Consider the following 18,078-nt stretch of genomic DNA (forward strand, 5'->3'; position numbering starts at 1 on the left):
TGTCAGCCTTCCATCGCATTTAAATGGAACACCGTACTAGCAACATTAGGTACCTCCATATTATGTTTCGTACTCTTCATCCAATCATCGTCATCTCATGCACTCCAACCGTTGCAGTCTCCAATTGGTATTCATTTTCCTGAGACGAAGTATCCACATACTTTGAGATGAAGCTCACATAAGAATAGACTGTAAAGTAATAAGTCTTGCATTTCATCCATGTGCAGTTTGTGTGGATAAAGAGATATAAAGTCTCCATTGTCTTGTTCTGGCCCGGATCAGCTGTCACAAGAACTGCGCAATCAATTATACCTCGACATCATTATCTATCGATCATCGATATACAAATTTTGAGAAGACGAGCTATACCAAACCATACATCCTTGAAGATACTGATACTCATGAAGCCGATGAAGCAATAGCAACTCACAATTTACGAGCAATTGTCCTATCAATTGTCCCATCAACAGCCATGTCTTCCGATCTTCTCGAGTTCGATACATTTTACAAATCACCTCAAGATACTCAACCAAAAGCTAGCCAGAGTTTTTCATTTTTTGATGATGCCACCTCTAGTAGCCGGTCAGGCCAGGCGCATGCAAACCAGGCTCCGGCGCAAACTATAAAGCAAAATGATGACATTTGGGGGGATCTGAATAGCTTCACGAGTCCAATGACTCCAGCACAAAGTGGAACTCCTCAAGACGATCTATGGGGTTCTTTTGGCATAACGGCTACTCCCCCGAAGCCAACTATCAATGCACCAAAATCCAATTATCAAGGGGGGAACATATTCAAAAATGATAATGCTCCGCCAAACCCGGGAATAGCGCGCAGATCAACCCTTGACCTTTTTAACAATAATGTTCATGAAATGCCAGAGACTTCGTCTACCTCGAACAACCATATGAGCTATTCATATCCTCGACCAACATTGCCACCATCTAAGGGTTCGTCAGGTGGCGAAATTCTTTTTGACGCCGACGAGGAAGAGGGTGAAGAAGATGATTTTGGGGATTTCGAGAGCGTCACTCCTCCTGCATCACAACCACTTCCACCTTCAGAACCTCTCGATGACTTTTTTGGCTCAATGAGTATTCAGGAACAACCGTTGAAAAAGCCCCCTAACCTCAATACCACGTCGCCAACTCTCAAAACCCCATTACCATACCCACAAGCACCCAAATCACCCTCCTTTCAGCAGCGGAATCCGTTTCCCAAGGTGGGCCTTGCCACCCAACAAATCAAACAAGTCGCCAAAATGAAGACCGAAGATAAACCGAAATCAGCTTCTCCTTTGACGGCCTGGCCATCATATGACGAGAAACCTCCAAAAGCAGCGCCCTATGTTGATTCGCCTGCTATACCATCTATCGTTGAAGACATAGACGATGATTGGGGTGACTTTTCTGATCTTCCAGCCGAATCTCCGGCAATACCTAGCTCAAATCCAACATCTGGCATAGCAGCCGATGCTTGGGCCTGGAATGCCGTCGATAAAGTCAGCGAGCCCACCCCAGTGGAACCCAATCTTCCACCTCCTACCAACATTCCCCCTCCCTCGATTCTCTTGATGCTTTTCCCCCAGCTCTTCGACCTTCCTCAATCATCTCTCTTCAAAGCCGTAGCAAACCAACCATTCTCTCTCAAGAATCGCATCATATCCGATCCTTCTACCATCAACTTCCTCCGCGCCTACCTCCTCATTGCCACTGTTGCAGCCCATATCCTCGCTGGTCGCAAATTACGCTGGAAACGTGATACTCATCTCTCGCAAGGTATGAGCATTGGGCCTGCTGGTGGAAAAGGCGGTATGAAATTGACCGGTGTCGATAAAGCGGAGGTCGCACGTGAAGATCGTGAAGCGGAAGAGACAGTTCGTGTATGGAAAGAACAATTAGGGAGACTTCGATCGGCTGTAGCTGTAGCTAATACAAGTCTTAAAGATGTATCGAAGCATTTGGCGATCCCAGAAATTGGAGATTTGATGCATGTGAAGACCCAAGAAGGAGGATTAACGGCACCGAAAGCGTGTGTGATATGTGGGTTGAAGAGAGAAGAAAGAGTTGTGAAAGTGGATGTCAAAGTTGAGGATAGTTTTGGGGAATGGTGGATTGAGCATTGGGGACACAGATTGTGTAGAAACTTTTGGCAGGAACATGAGGGGAAGTTAAAATTAAGATAAGAGGGATGCTTTAGGTATATATACCTGATTGAGTATAGGTATACACCTCTTCGATTCATGTTTTTAATTTCACAGATTTACAATAATTTATTGGTACTAAAAAAACTTAATTCATATTGCTGGAAAGTTCAGGGGTTAAAAAATCAAAATGCTATATTTATTACCTTAGCTTAACTTACCATCCTTGCCCATCATATCCTATCCTACACATTCCATCACATACCTAGTGATTCAACTACAACAACCAACCTACCTACCTATCTCTACCGATCCACCTACTCCCTCGCCGCACACAAAACCCTCACTCTCTCCGCAGCCATCGCAGCCTTAGCCTTGCACCCAGAACACCATTCCGGTAGCATCTCCTCTGCCTGGATACTCTTGAGACAGGAAATCGGAAGTGAAAAAGAAAGGGGAAGCGGAAGCGGAAGCGGGAGAGAAGCAGATTTGAGCGCGATCCAGCACGGTTGCGGATAGCCGTGCGAGGTGTGCGAGCAGGCGTAGTGGACGGTGGTGTAGGTGCACATTTTCTTTTTGGATTTGCTTTTGTTTTGTAATTGGTTGATTATATCTGATTTTGGGGTTTGGGGTTTGGGTTTTGGGTTTCGATTTCTGATGGTGAGGTGTATTATATGGTATATAAGACGATGATTGGATTTATGTGAAAATGGTGGATGGTCGCAATTTTTAGGTAATACTCGATACTCGATACTTGAGAATGGAAATGGAATGGAAATTGAAATAGATAATAGGAGGAGGAGGGAACGAGATTGATATAGGAAATAAGAACAAAGACGTTGTGCAAGATTATTGATCTAGACAAAGGAACAAAGGGGGATGGATATGGATATAGATATAGAAAGTTTGTGGGGTGGAGAACAATGAAATAGAGAGAGAAAGAAGAGAGGGGGACAAGAGGAGAGAGAGAGAAGGGAGGGGGACAAGAAGAGTGTGTATTTCTGAACAAAGAGGTTTGGATTGAATAGATAGATGGATGAGGGGGCGCAGGAGGACTCTCTGGATATTTGGTATTTTTTCTATGCATTCTGTGAGTTTGTTTTTGGTGATTGGGATCGATTTGAAAGAAGGAGGGGGGGATCGGATAGATTGAGAGAACTGGGTAGATTATATATATGATGAGCAGATTCCTGGGTGATAGGTTGAATGATCAGGTGTCTTGTAGGTTCGCTGCAAGTTGTTGCAAGTCAAACAAGCGAGTCGTGATCGGTTGCCAAGTAGTGAATGATATACGTTGAGCTATGGTTCAGACTATCATCTACTCATGGTTATGTAGTTTATGTTTACTAACAATGCCAATAATCTTCCCTTTTGCAGACATTGTATGAGAGAAATGACTTCCAACAAAGCACAAGTAAAAACCACACAAAAGATACAAATATACACATTCAATAATCCATGGGCATATTCCAAAGCAGAGGTTGTATTTGATCGATAGACCACAGGTTGAATTGAGTCGTATCCAAGCTAAGCATCCATACAATAATATTCAATGAAAGAAATAGAAATTCCCCAGCATCCTTCAGAAGCCCGAGATGAAGGAGAAAAATTGAACGCAACGCTTATGTACACCTCTACACCTCTACCATTCTTCAACCACTCAATATCTACCAAAACCAAGTTTTCTTTTGCTTTCTAGACTCCATAACTTTCTTATTCGCTTGCCTCTCTTCCGCTTCCTGTTCTTTTCCTTCATTGATGATTTTTAATGCTTCTTCACCCTTTGGCGCGGTAGTCAAATTCTCATATCCATCTTCTGTTATCAAAAGATCGTCTTCGATACGTACACCTCCAATTGGGTAGTATTTCTGTAGGAGATCTTTGTTGATGTATTTTGCATATTTGGGAGATTTGAGATAAACTTCTTCAAGGGCGTATCGGGAAAAGTAGCTTGAAAATGCATCGTTAGAAAGGAAATACCAACAAGATGGGATAAACTTACATTCCAGGTTCGACTGTGACAACCATATCCTTTTTGAGGATAGATCCACCATCTGAGGTGACTCCAGTGTTGGAAAGGATTTGGAAGTAGGCATCAGTCCAATCGGCGGGTCTTTTGCTGAAACCATACAGACGATTTGTGATGCGACTTCCGCCAGGTCCGACATCATGAACCTCCAGACCAACGTAATGACCCAACTAAATGATCAGTCAGATTGGAATATTATGAATGGAGTAAATAAGTGCTTACACCATGAGGGAAAAATGCTACCGAAACACCCGCCATGAAAAGTTCATCAAATGTGCCACCTTCCACAAGTCCCAAATCCATGAGACCTTTGAGCGCAACTTTGTGAGCATGTATATGGATATCTCGATAATCAGCACCTGGCTTCAGCAACTCGATACACTCATCTTGCATCTTAGCTACAATGTCATAAATAGCTTGAGCTTCCTCGGTATACTCTCCAGAGATTGGAACTGTTCGAGTCACATCAGATGCGTAGCAATCCCATTCACATCCCGCATCAAAACACAGAAGTTGTCTGTCTTTTAGAGGTTCATTGTTGGCCATGTAGTGAAGAGTACTTGCGTTTTCTCCAGAGCCAGCAATCACTCCATATGCTTGAGTTTTCGCCTGTTTGGCAATACAAGTTGCTGTAAAAATGGCTTCAATTTCTACCTCATTGGACAAATGACGAAGACCACGAAGAACATTGATATGTCCTTGTGCTGTGATTGCACTTGCCTTTCGGATCATTCTAAGCTCATAAGGACTCTTAATAGCTCTAGCTGTATTCATAGCCTCCTCTAACCTAGAGCTATCGAATGGAGATTCGCTGATAATAGAATGACATCCATTTTTGCGAGTAATCTGAAATTCGATGTTTTTTGGTGCTTGATAATCATGTAGAACATGGATTTTTCCAGGTTCGGTATGTGCATACCAAGTGAGATATGAATCAAGATGAGTTAATGTTTCGACATGGTCAAAATCGTACTTGGCCATGATCTCTTTGATTGTCGGACGAGCTCCATTATAAATGACGGATGAGCCGGAATTTGGTGGTGGAATCCAAAGCCACAGTTGATCGCGATGGATATTGTAAGTGACGATACAATCAGGGAGATTCACTCCAGTGATATAATAGAAGTAACGACGTTGTCGGAAAGCAGGTGGCATATCAGAATCTTCATAATTGAAACTTGGTAGACCGGGAAGATAGATGAGACCTTCACCGACATCAAGATGCTTTCTGACATTCCGTGCATGAAGTTTTGCTAATATAATTTGTCAGTAAAGATCTTGGGCATACTCATAATAAGAATGACATGATTCGAATTGATTCGAATTGTTGAGATGTTCGTGTTGAACCAATCATCATATTTGGCAGTCCCGTGAGGATCACACCCCCCTCCTCTGGGGAAGCTCTAGATAAGCCCGTGAATGGATGGATAACTAACCTGGATACTTTTCAGCTGGCTTGGGCTTATATTCTATTGATCTAATCAACTGTCAGTATATTTCTTTTTAGTATAAGGGCCAAGATTTATTCACAAAGCATCGAATTCGTCCACCGCCTTACAAGCCCAACTTCCACTTGAAGAGGGTCTAACTTCTTGATCTTTGTCCTGGGCGGTAAAGGAACTCATGATAGTTTGAAGATCCATCTTCAATCAGAAAGATGCAAATATCAATTAAAAGAATTATCGTTGATGTGAGGTTGTTGTTTGGAAGGATCTCATGTCTTATTGATTGTTAGTAGTACTGATTCAGATGGGCCATGGTTATCTCGGCTTAAGTTCGGGATAAAGGGGTTGTAAATACCTAAGTAGGCAATCTGCCCATTGACATCTTCAGACGATACTCATCTTTGGATCCTTTCAATGAAAGCCTTGGGCGGTGCTGGATACAATATGATAATGTTACACTGATCATATTCTACAACCAGTCAATATACATTCCATCCAACCAAGTCTAAATCATTGGATATGGCTTTCTCATAACCCCGCCTGGAGTCGCATACCCTTGTAGATGCATCGAACCCCAAATATTGACCTTCTCCAACCTTCCACCTCCAGCCTCACCCACTCCTCCAAGAAGCTCACCAGAAACCATCAACTTTCGTTTCTAAGATAGGTACAAAGCTCCTTTGCAATGCTCAGTTCTTTCACAAACGTATACGGCTCCTTTCCCAATATCCAAGCTCGTATGAATAATCTAGCGGGCACTCAAGCAAGCGTTGTGGGAATGGCAGGCTCTGGACCCCGATTTCAAAGTCTGAGTGATTTTGAAAAAGAGCAGGATGAATTGCAAGCTCAGTAAGTTCTGGATTGGATACAGTTAAGTCTCATAACATTACCACTGCAATCTTTTGGTGCTCTTATTTGGTTTTAATCATGAGATTTTATTAACGAGGCTTTCAGGATTGACCAAGATAATCTCAATGGACAACCCACAAGATCTCGAACTGGCTTACCAGCCGACAGCAGACCTAGAAATGTGCCAGATGTCAGTGGTATCCTACTTGAAGGACAAGCATTGCAGGAAATGGGCAGCACAAACTGGGTAGGAAAACTACTAGGTAAGTTCTCTATCACAATCACGAGACCTCTTCATCCATACATCGATACTAACAAATTCCAGAGTACCACCAAGCCAACGCCATCATTCCACCGCCAGAGTATACAGAGCACCAGGTCTCTGAACAGCGATTCGGCTGTTCCGTAACCATCAAGCAAAAGACCGAACCCATCACCACCTTAACATCCTTCAGCAACAAAAAAGATGCCAAAAAATTCATCTCCAAACTCGCCATCGATTGGCTTATCTCACAGAACCTCATGCCTTCTACCGGCGCCGTCAAATTTCCCAAGACTCCAGTTGCAACTCCAATTCCAGATGCTCGCGAGAGAAGCACCTCTCCAACACCCTATCCCAGTCTCGTCCCCGGCCTCTGCATCTCCCTTGGTTTCAACCCTCCGGCCTACAAACTTACGCGCATGTCAGAAGGCACCTCATTTTACGAAATCTACGCAGATTTCGGATCCGATCCCCGGGTTGACGGCCCCGTAGGAAAACTCACAAACATCTACGGTAAGAATAAAGCTAAAGAAGCCTGCGCAAAAGAAGTTTTCAAGTTCTTGAAGGCGATTGAACGATTGAGGGAAGAAGGCATTGTAGCTCACCAGGGAGAGGAGAGAAGGACTGTGGAGGAGCCTCAACCTCAGCATGAAGATTCGGATTCGAATGCGAATGATCAGTATAGTGTCATTCCTGGTATTTAAAGAATGGTTAAGTATGCTGTTGAATTACGGATTGTAATGGAATGGACCGGGATGAATGGAATGCTGGGACGACCAACTTAACGAATCTCCTAGGATAGATTTGGGACACATGTCGTGTCATGTTTTGGGATACTACCTACCTAGTACGGACTCATTTGGGCGGAATATGACTTTCAAAATTTCAATTCGTTTTCATTTGCTCTTTTCATGTCTCTTCTTGTTCATTCTCTTCCTCTGTCTTACCTTGCCTACCACTCCCTTTCAGAACTATTTGTTTCTATCATCCCTCCTCTCCCTCCTCTCCCTCCTCTCCCTCCTCTCCCTCCTCTCCCTCCTCTCCCTCCTCTCCCTCCTCTCCCTCCTCTCCCTCCTCTCCCTCCTCTCCCTCATCTCCCTCACCACTTACATACCATCTCTCCCCACCACCCAAACCCCGCAACCCACAATCTATCATCCAAAAGCCAAAAACCAAAAGCCAACATAAAATCCTAAAACCAAAATCCAACCATCAAGAACACCAGTTCTCTCCTCTCTCTTCTCCAATCCTCCGATGAATAAATATATCAATATCAATATATTTCTCAATATTTATCTCAATATATATATGATAATGATTCATACCATACCAAGCCGCACTATCCTAAAGACTCAACATAAGTAGCCATTTCCATTTCCATTCCCATCACACACACATACATATACTCATCACATCATTCTGACTCAAAATCTCTTATTCTCTACACAAGATTCTGCAATCATTTACCCTTTAGGCTCTCTCATCCATCTTACAAAGTAGCTTCACTTACATCAAAGTCCCAGCTACGTTCTGCGTTTATACACATGGCAGAGGGGACATTGTGCAAGCTCAGACTGATAGTGTTTATACACAAAAGAACTGCCAATAAAATAAACAATACACGATATAATCACACGATAGAAGTAAAGAATATATAGCCAGTAAATATCTCTCTTGGGTATATAATTTTATTCGTAGCCATCCACCCCACAGCGTCAGGCAATTGATACAAAAGGAAGGTTTCCCCTTCTTAATTTATTCGCCTCATCATATTTCCTTCATGGTTCCAAGTCTCAACTAAGTGAGTACCCTATTCCTCCACTCCACCTCTTCCATACCATCCCCCCACTTCCTTTGAGAACAAAGGGACAATTCATTAAAATCTTACAGCGAGGCGGTAACGATGACCTGCCTACGTATCCAACGCCACGAACTTATGCAAACGCCCTTCCATCTTCGTCCATCATGAAAAAAAAAAAAAGAAACCGGCGTGTTGCTTATAAATTTGAGAAATGAGAAATGAAAAGAAGAATAAGAAACGCCGAATGATAATCCAAAATTTGGCATACAACTAAATGTGTACTTATAATGCTTGCGAAATTTGGTATAGATAAAACATCGGTCAAAGACATTATGGTGATATTCTTTAGTAGGATGGATTCTATGTGCTCTGCAAATGCTCAAAGAAAATCGTCGATAGATCGTGTAATAGTAGCTTCTCCTGTTATAGGTGGACTCCTAGGATCATGTGCGGGAGGGAGGTTTGGATGAATTGCGACCGTTGGAGGGAAGAATGTTGTTCGCTGAAAATCGAATCCACGTGGAGAGAAGAGGCTGGGTGTTCCACTGGAGGAAGATTCTTGTGGAATACCACGTGAGAAGGCATGTTCGAGAGGATTACGGGTCATCTCAGTTATACGCGGCGACATTATATCAGATTGCGCGTCGTCATCCTGTGGTCGAGGAGACATCGTATCAAGCTGCCATTTGTCTTCTTGTGATGGTAATCGATCGACCCTGGGACTATCTTCGAATTTGGTAAAAGGTTCAATGCGTGGAAGGTCACCAAATCCGAAGTCAAAACGGCCTAGACTATCGATTGCCGAATTACAAACAGAATTCGTCTCTTCTTTGGCCTCGGACTCCTTGATTGAGGAGATCTTCGTGACCAAAGGCTCTCTGACAACCGGATCTCTAGGCGGCGAAACATGAGACGAGTTTGCTCTGTTACGACCCGGGGAAGATGCGGTGTCGAGATCACTGGCAGAGAGCGACTGCCTGTGTCGAGTCATACTTCTATTCCTGATGACTGTGTCTTTATTTTGAGCTGCCTGTTTCTCCAACTTCTTTCTCTCGATAACCTTTTTGAAGTCATTCAACGAGAAGAGAAGAGACATGTTAGGATTGACCCAACGTGACTTCGATTGTGCCAAATTGTACGCTTCGTTTGCCGATAAATCTTGGTTGATGTACATTCCATATGCAATGATTAAGGTTGCCGATCGGCTAGCTCCTTGCTGGCAATGCACCAGAACCCTTTTGCCCACCTTAGCTCTTGATTCTATAGTTTGGCACAAATCCCACAATTCATCTTGCACATCTGTGTTATGGTCCCAAGGAATATGGATGTACTCGGGAATCTTCATTTCCGAGGTGTTAGGTCGTGGAGTAGATGGAGATGACTCCGCAGAACTCGATTCGGAACCAGCCGGTTGAGTCTCGTAAGCAGTTTGGAAAGAGGAAATGGTTCCAGCTGTACCGGGTATCTCGGCATATGGATCCACAGAGTTGTGCCTGGATGCGGCAGTCATGTAGCTAACTCTTTTCTGCTTCTCCTCTTTCTCCTTCTCCATTTCTTCCAATTTTGCCTCGAATGGATTTTTCACTTCCCTCGCGACATTGATCACAACATCGAATTCTGCAGCCTCCTCCATTTTTGGCTCTGAGTAGAGGTGAATGGTTGGCTCATGCATGAGGATTGGACCGTCAGGATATGATGGAGACTTGCAATCCTCGCCGGTAGGTGGCCTGTCGAATGAATCACCGCCAATAGACATCCCTGGTGCTCGAGTTGCCATCTGAACTCCTGTTGGTGAGGGTGCATCATCTTCATTAATGGTGAATGTATCTCTCGGGACGCCAGATTCTTTTAATCTCGAACCTCCAAATCCTCTAGAAGAGTCACCCAATGTCATTCCACCACCAGGACCAAAGCCTGGTGTTGTCATTGAAAGCATTTGCGGCGACGAGACAGAATGTTTCAGACCTCTTCGTTGCAACATTGACGATGTTCCTTGTCCCATCGGTTCCAAAGTTAGGTTTGCGGTTCCAGTATTTAAACTTAATATACTTGGCTTTTTCCTAGCCTTCAGTGGTGGCGGTTTAATAAACGAAGGGGAAGCCGGTTCCGAGGTGAATTCATCAATGCTTGGTCGAAGATTGAGAGCCAGACTTTTGGGATTCTTCTTCCTTGGAGAAGGTGAAGTCATAGGTCGTTCAATCGTTATTGGCGGCGGCCTTGTATCTACTTCGCCCATCTTTAAATTTTGAAAAGAATCTAGACCAAACGAAGACCCAGTGAATGAAGATAATGGGACGAGTGTGATTGGCGATTCAGGCGAAGAACTTGGTGATGGATCTGATAGTGAAGATGAATCTACCGTAGATACTGTCGTGGTGGGTGAAGAGTCGGTCGAATCGGATGCTTGTGTTGAAGTACTTTCCCGATGTTGATGGGAATGTATCTGAAGCAAGTTGCTATCGGTCTTGACTTCTGAGTTTTGATGTAATTGTTGATTGTCATACGGACTAGCCGATAGTTTGGTGTGAGTGCCGTCTAACGATGAACCATCCATTATGTTCGAATCCATACCATACACTGACATGAATGAAGGTATATGATTCTCGTACATTCGGGGACCAGCTGCTGATGGCATCTTCCGTCTTTCAGAAAGATTGCGACGTTTGACTACTGGAGCCTGCGCCAATGATTCGTGTGCGCTCCGGACTAATCGTATACCCCAATATGTTTTAGATAGTCCGCTCAAGTCGGGCGAAGGTGGTGAAGGTGTGATCGCCGTAAAAGACCTTTTCAAAGTTGCATTGTTAGCAATTGCAATGCTTGTTGGACCAGCCATCATCGCTTGTCAAAGAGCACAATGATAAGTACAAACGAGATTCTTTTGTTGTTTGTTTAATAACGAGACTAGAACCAATGAAGGCAACAATAAGAAAAGGAAGCCAGCTTAAAAGAATTAAACAAAAAAAAAGGTAATGGAATTCACTCACTCACTTGAAGTTATGAAGCCCTTGAGATCGTTTCCCAATTGAATGGCAAACTTCCAGGAAAAGGAAAGGGTTGACAACCAAAACCAACGTCAAATGCGCCTTGATCTTTTATTTTGCGATGGAATATGGAATGGCGCAAGAAGTAATGGTTCAGGCAAAGTGATTGGAATGCATACAGCGAATGGTCGTAAGAGATGAGTTTGAGAACAAAGTAATAATTGCCTCGAGGGGTAACCTAATCTTTGCCTTACCTGGTTATTGCACGCGAGACGCCGCAGTTATTATTATTCGAAGTTGTGTGTGTACCTGAGTGAATAATAGGATAGGCAGGTTTTTTGATATATGACCGGGTCAAATTACGAATGACCGATTATAACAGGATATATTGTTATTGTTGGAAAAATGTCAAACTTTCCAAATTGTATCTTTTTTCTTTTTTGGGGGAGGGGGGGGGGGAAACAAGATTGAAGGATTGAGAGTTTCGAGAAACGAGGATGTCTCGACAATGTTGGTGGTGGTGGTGGTGGTGGTGGTGGGCAGGGTTGCTGAGCACTAGAATGCTACTAGGTATAGTAGAGGTAGGTAAGTTTGAAAACTAATAAGTCAGCGCACCGTTCTCAGCGAATAAGGGTAACAAAGTGAAATGCAGGGGGTTTAAAAATAGACAGGGCGGGTAAATGTGAACCAATAAAATAATAAAGTAATACAAAGCCAAAGTAAAAAAGATCCCTTACTATGTATGTATGTATGTATGTATGTGTGTGTGTGTGTGTGTGTGTGTGTGAGTATGTATGTGTGCGTGAGTTTTCTCTCTCTATTGCCTGCAACTATTATAAGAGAGTAGGGTACTGTGTAATAAGGCGGGTGTACCCAAGCCAAGCCTTCCGTCTGCACGAAAGCCGTCGAGGATGAAGGAAGGATAAATTCGAGATTGGATTGGATTGGATTGATTTGATTTGATGAGATGAGATGGGCGTTGTAAAGTGTGTAACTTTGGAGATAATGTTCAGATATATATATATATATATATATATCCTTTGCAAAGTATATCTTCCTTTATTGATCGAATCAGGTTGAGCAGGTGGGTGGGTGGGTGTGAGTGAGTAAGTGCAGAATCGCTCGTGGAGAGGAAGAATAGATAGACGGATGAACAAATGGTAGAGAGATAAGAGTTAATTGATCCGATCAAGAATGAACAGATGAAAGGAACAGATTGTATTTGTTGATTTCCGTGGGGTATCTCAAATAGGGCTGGTACTTCGTTTGGGGTACCTGAAGGGGAAGTTGGGGAGCTGTAGGAATGGAATCGCTCGAAGCTTGAGATGAGAATACTCGCTTTGTGATTTTGTATCTTCGAGATTGGAAGTTTCCTTCTCTCTTTGCGCCTGGTGAAGATGCTTTGTCGTGAATGAATCCTCAACCTTTCGACAATAATATCGAATAGAATATTCTGATGTTTAGAATCCCGCACAAGTTCAATGTCAATGTCAACTTCGATTAAAGCAAAATCGAAGTCGTCCTCTTGGAACTCTGATGCGCCAAATGTATGGTGGTTTGCGCCTCGACGGATTGACCGATCGATCGAATGATTGAACCGGCCTGCAAGCTGATGTCTATGAATGCGTGTTTTGAGTGTCGGTCGAGATTCGAGATTCGAGATTCGAGATTCGAGAACAAAGGAATGGCCGCGGCTTTTCGGTCGCAAAGAGAATTCGATCGAGTCCTCGAAAAGAAAAAAATCAAAAGGAAAGATATAAAAGAGGTGAGAAGCGGAGAAGAATGATGTCAGACAATGAAAATCATAATGTTAAACTGATGAAATATACTGGTAGAGAGAGAGAGAGAGAGAGAGAGAGAGAGAGAGAGAGAGAGAGAGAGAGAGAAAGAGAAAAGGTAGAGAAGACGATGGATGGATGGATGGATGGATGTGTACTGGACGAATGAGATGATATAAAAGTATGGAATTTTGGGGGTAGGGTGTAGAGTGTCGAGTATAGAGTGTGTAAGAAACACAGTTAGTTAATTGGTATCAGAGAAGAAGGGTTTAGGTGAGAGAAACATAAAATTAAAGAAAAAATAAGTCACAGATACACAGAGAGAGAGAGAGAGAGAGAGAGGCTTATTAGAAAAGAGAGAAGAAAAAAAACCCAAATCGAAGCTACAAAATTGACAATTCGGTGCATGGAAAAAAACAAGCTGGAACCCGCTTCATCACTTCATGGCTTGCTTGTTGTCCAGTCCAGTCCAGGCAAATGGCGAATGGCGAATGGCGAATGGCAAATGGTAAATGGCAAATGGGTCAAGTGGAATACAGTAATACAATACCTACCACCAATACTGATACTGATTCGATTGCCTCAGGATTTCACACTCACTCTCACACTGCATACCTACCTGGTATCTAGTATCGAGTATCTAGTATCTATTACCCAGCACTTACTTCATACGCGTTGCCAAAATAGATTTAACCACTTTTTGTCTCTCCAGTTTAATTGGTCCTAAACATCCATGATGAATATGTGAAACAAACTATGAATATCCGATGCCACGCCAATAGAATTGATGAGAGAGAGAAGAGAGAGAAGAGAGAGAAAGAAAGAGAAAAAAATAAAATAATTACTCGTTTCCAAAAGTAGAAATGATTGATCACTTCTTCCGTGATCAAGGATAATCATGGATCATCATGCTTCATCACGGATTATCACGGATTATCAAGGGTCAATTGCATTTGCTTTGATGCTCTAATAGGTCATATCACCTCCCTTCCCCTCCTCCAAGCTCACTCCGTCTGATCATGGAGACCAGGCAAAGAAAAGAGGGAAACAAAAAAAGAGACCTCAGAGAGCGAGAGAGCGAGAGAGAGAGAGAGAGAGAGAGAGAGAGATTCTGGATTGTTGAGGCTCAGTGTGGCTGGGGTAATCTACCAGGTACCTAGTAGTCTTCCTCGGGTATACACAGTACAGTGCACCTACAGTGACCTACCTCCTACTTACTCCTTGACTTGACTTGACTTGACTTGACTTGACTTGACTTGTACGTACATTAATTGATTGTCCTTGTCCTGTATTGCCATCATCTCCAAGGCCAAGTCCAAGAACAGAGCAGAGACCGAAGATTCATGAATCAAAGAAGAAATCGTCAGGGTTTCTCCTCTCGCTCCCGAATCCTATTTCTGGGTCATATCCAATTTGTCGCCTCCCAGTATTGCGGGGGATGAAATTGATTCTTGGGCATGCTATCCCATATTCATCTCCTACCAGAGCATGATCCAGGTCATTGCATTTCAGAACACCCCACATGGGAAATCTCATTACAACGGTTGGTAACGAGTTACGAAACTACGGGACGACGAGACTGCGAGTACGAACAACATTCCATAGAACGGTGGCAGCTGGGTAGCTCCTGTGTAAAAATTGATACTTGGAAGGCCATCGCAAGGAACACGAGACGCTTGAGCAAGAGCAGCGACAAGTACATAAGACTAGTCCGGTATTGAAGCCGATCGAACCGCTGAAAAGTATATCTGCTTCATGATATACTTTCGCTATCGATCCGAGCGAGGCATGAATATTGAGACAGCAACCCCAAAATTACAGAGTACAGACTTTCATCCCCCGAGTTCATCTTATCCTTTTTTTTTTTCCAACTATCGAAGCTTTGTTCATATACAGGTCTTCTTCGTCTTCGTCAGGGGACTACTTCCAATTCCAAAGGCAAGATAAATATAGACATGGCCAAAGAAAAAAAAGAAAGTGGAAGAAGGTGGAGAATCTTCACCGTTATGCTAATCAAATATTGATTATGTTCAAGGACGACCCTGAAGAAAACTTGTGTGGCGGCTTGTTATGTAAATAGACCATGTTTTGTGCGTAACATGTAATTTGTGAACGTAGGTAATCTCGAGGTAGTTACCGTTTTTAAAACCTCGGTCTTATATTTCATCATGGAAAAACGGGAAAAACTCAATTCGCATCCTGGGGTTCGATGCAGTCTAAGAAGTCTCACATTATTTTGTTACAGAGAAAGAGACTCAGCCGCGATCTACGTACCTACTATCCACAACTCGAATCGCCTTAAAACACAAGTCAATAGGTACTTTACTAAGCCGAAGTTGGGACGAACATCTAGCTAGTAGCTATCTACCGGGGGGAACTGGGAACTGGGGACTGGGGACTGGGGACTGGGGACTTGGAATTGGGGACTGCGAACTGCGAACTGCGAACTGCAAACTGCAAACTGCGAACGATCGATTTCACGAGAAAGCTGAAGACTTGTGATAAAAGCATATATTTGATGGTCCTTAGACAACCGGTTCCATTTGCGAGACGAGACGAGACGAGACGAGATTCAATACCCATTTGGCCAGACCAAATTACGCCCTCCGCATCAAGGTCACCTCTTTGGGTCAACACTCATTTTGCCCTCGTGGTTCTGGGACATCAATGGGTCCTTGCCCCTGAATGTACATGCAGTACATCATATTACGGCCCACAACCGCTGCAACAATTTGAGAAATTTTCAGGTATCCCCGACACTTTTTTAATGAGAGATTCTAAATAAAGTTTGGATGATTCATTGGAGGGTCAAACTAATCATTGCCCACTCATCAAATAACATGGTTTATCATCAAGTGGCCTATATCATCGAGTGGCCCACTTTCACCTCAATTTACATCTGTCTCTTTCAATATATATTTTATTAATAATCTATAATAAATTCGAATAATCAAAAAGCTTATATACTCCTTATTATCGAAACTATTTATAAAAATAAAAAATTAAGTATTCAAAAGATTGTTATATTTTATAATATTTTTTATATAATTCTTTAATATAAAATAAAAGATTTATTTTATTTTATAAAAACTCAAGTGAATTGTTATAAGATTATAGAATTAAAAGAAAAAATAATTATTCAATATATATTCAATATAGATTTAAAAGGATTTTCATTTAAATTAAAGAATATAAAAAATATAGTAAATAATATTCTTGATTAAAAAATATAAATATATTAATCGAATTAAAAATATGTTTTAATTATATTTATAATTTTTAAAAAGTAATTTTGATTAATTGCAAATATGCAAGCAAATATAGTATTTTAAATAAAGATTTTTATAATTTTAACAAAATAGATTTTATAATAGAAATTATATGTATAGCAATAATAATAATAATTAATATAAATGAAATAATAGAAGCAAAACAATATACTAGACCATTAAAAATGCATTATAGTAATAATATACGGAAATAGAGAGAATAAAACTATTCTCTTATTCTAATAATTTAAAAAACAAATTTATCTCTTAATTAATATATCAAAACAAATCTTTTTATAAAATAAATTATTAAATCTATATTTTTATAAATACATAATAATAAAATAAATTTAGAATAATTGAAATACTGTAATAAATATATTAAGAATCGAACAAAAAGCAAATATTGAATATTAATATTAAATAAATATAAAAATCATAAATCAATAATTTTTTAAATATATTATAAAAAGAATAATATTATATATTTATATTTATTATTGTATTTAAATTATTTAATTTAATTATTTAATATTAACTATTTTAATAATCTAAAACATTTATATAATAATTAAATTAATAGATTTATTAAATATATATTAATTATATTTCAAAAATTGAATTCTTTATAGCTTTTAAAATTATATATAAGAAATCAATTACTTTTTAGAATATAAAATCAGGATTTCAAGAAATAGATTAATTCTATTTAATTTTAAAATTATACTTTTGAAATTAAATATTTGAATTTATATATTACCTCCTTCTTTTTTGATTTAAATTAATAAATTTTTAAACTTTTTATAATTTAATTAAAACTTTTTTTAATTAATATTAATTAAATCTCGAATAATTTGTTATTAAATAAATTCCTTTATACCTATATTCAAAATTATATTAGCTTTAATTAAAGATATAAAAAATTTAGTTTATAAAAATATACTTTTAAATATAAAGATTTGTATATTTTGAATAATAAATAAAGTATTAAATAAATATTAATATACAAAAAAAATCTAATTATATTAAAAAAAAAATACTTATTAAATAAAAGACTTTTGATATATTATTTCAATAAAAGATTGATATTTAAATTCAATATAATAAATATTAAAAAGAAAAGAATTTTAAAAAAAAATCTTTTAATTAATATTATAATAAATATAAAAAAAATAGAATATAATACAAAAATCTATTAAAATAATATAATAAATTCTAAATTATTAGATTTTTAATAGTTTTAATTAATTAATTTAATTATTGTTAAATAATATAGATTTGAAAATATAAATTGAAATGAAAGTGGGCTACTCGATGATAAACCACGTTATACATAAGAACTGACACCAAGTAAAACATAGAGCTGCGTACATCTTTCATATCATCATGTCTCTCAAGTTCAAGTCAATCAATCCATTGAATATCGGCTCAACTCTTCGAACTGTATGAAGAATTCGTTCGTTTGGCCGATTTTAAGGTTAAGAGGCTCTCTCGGCTCTCTACCTCGACTATGCGGGA

At 40.2% G+C, this 18,078-nt stretch overlaps 4 protein-coding genes across 4 annotated transcripts; 2 read left to right on the top strand and 2 right to left on the bottom strand.

The window, feature by feature from the left end:
* Positions 1–472: 472 nt before the first annotated feature.
* Positions 473–2,185, top strand: EAE97_008658 (uncharacterized protein; the record flags this gene model as incomplete). Its single annotated transcript, XM_038879173.1, has 1 exon — positions 473–2,185. One exon carries the CDS (start codon positions 473–475, stop codon positions 2,183–2,185), a length of 1,713 nt encoding a protein of 570 aa, XP_038730255.1.
* Positions 2,186–3,457: 1,272 nt separating this feature from the next.
* Positions 3,458–6,012, bottom strand: EAE97_008659 (uncharacterized protein). The gene is made up of 6 exons (XM_038879174.1): positions 5,973–6,012; positions 5,703–5,892; positions 5,609–5,649; positions 4,395–5,425; positions 4,146–4,342; positions 3,458–4,093 (listed from the first exon to the last, which is right to left on the bottom strand). The coding sequence occupies exons 2-6, from the start codon at positions 5,813–5,815 to the stop codon at positions 3,811–3,813; spliced, it is 1,665 nt and encodes a 554-aa protein (XP_038730256.1). The 5' UTR covers positions 5,816–5,892; positions 5,973–6,012; the 3' UTR covers positions 3,458–3,810.
* Positions 6,013–6,302: 290 nt separating this feature from the next.
* EAE97_008660 (uncharacterized protein) lies at positions 6,303–7,432 on the top strand (the record flags this gene model as incomplete). The annotated part of the gene is made up of 3 exons (XM_038879175.1): positions 6,303–6,466; positions 6,572–6,729; positions 6,792–7,432. The coding sequence occupies 3 exons, from the start codon at positions 6,303–6,305 to the stop codon at positions 7,430–7,432; spliced, it is 963 nt and encodes a 320-aa protein (XP_038730257.1).
* Positions 7,433–8,908: 1,476 nt separating this feature from the next.
* EAE97_008661 (uncharacterized protein) lies at positions 8,909–11,365 on the bottom strand (the record flags this gene model as incomplete). Its single annotated transcript, XM_038879176.1, has 1 exon — positions 8,909–11,365. The coding sequence occupies one exon, from the start codon at positions 11,363–11,365 to the stop codon at positions 8,909–8,911; it is 2,457 nt and encodes an 818-aa protein (XP_038730258.1).
* Between the last annotated feature and the right edge of the window lie 6,713 nt (positions 11,366–18,078).

This window comes from Botrytis byssoidea (genome assembly GCF_014898295.1).
Source record: "Botrytis byssoidea strain MUCL 94 chromosome Unknown BBYS_018, whole genome shotgun sequence".
Taxonomy (NCBI): Eukaryota; Fungi; Ascomycota; class Leotiomycetes; order Helotiales; family Sclerotiniaceae; genus Botrytis; species Botrytis byssoidea.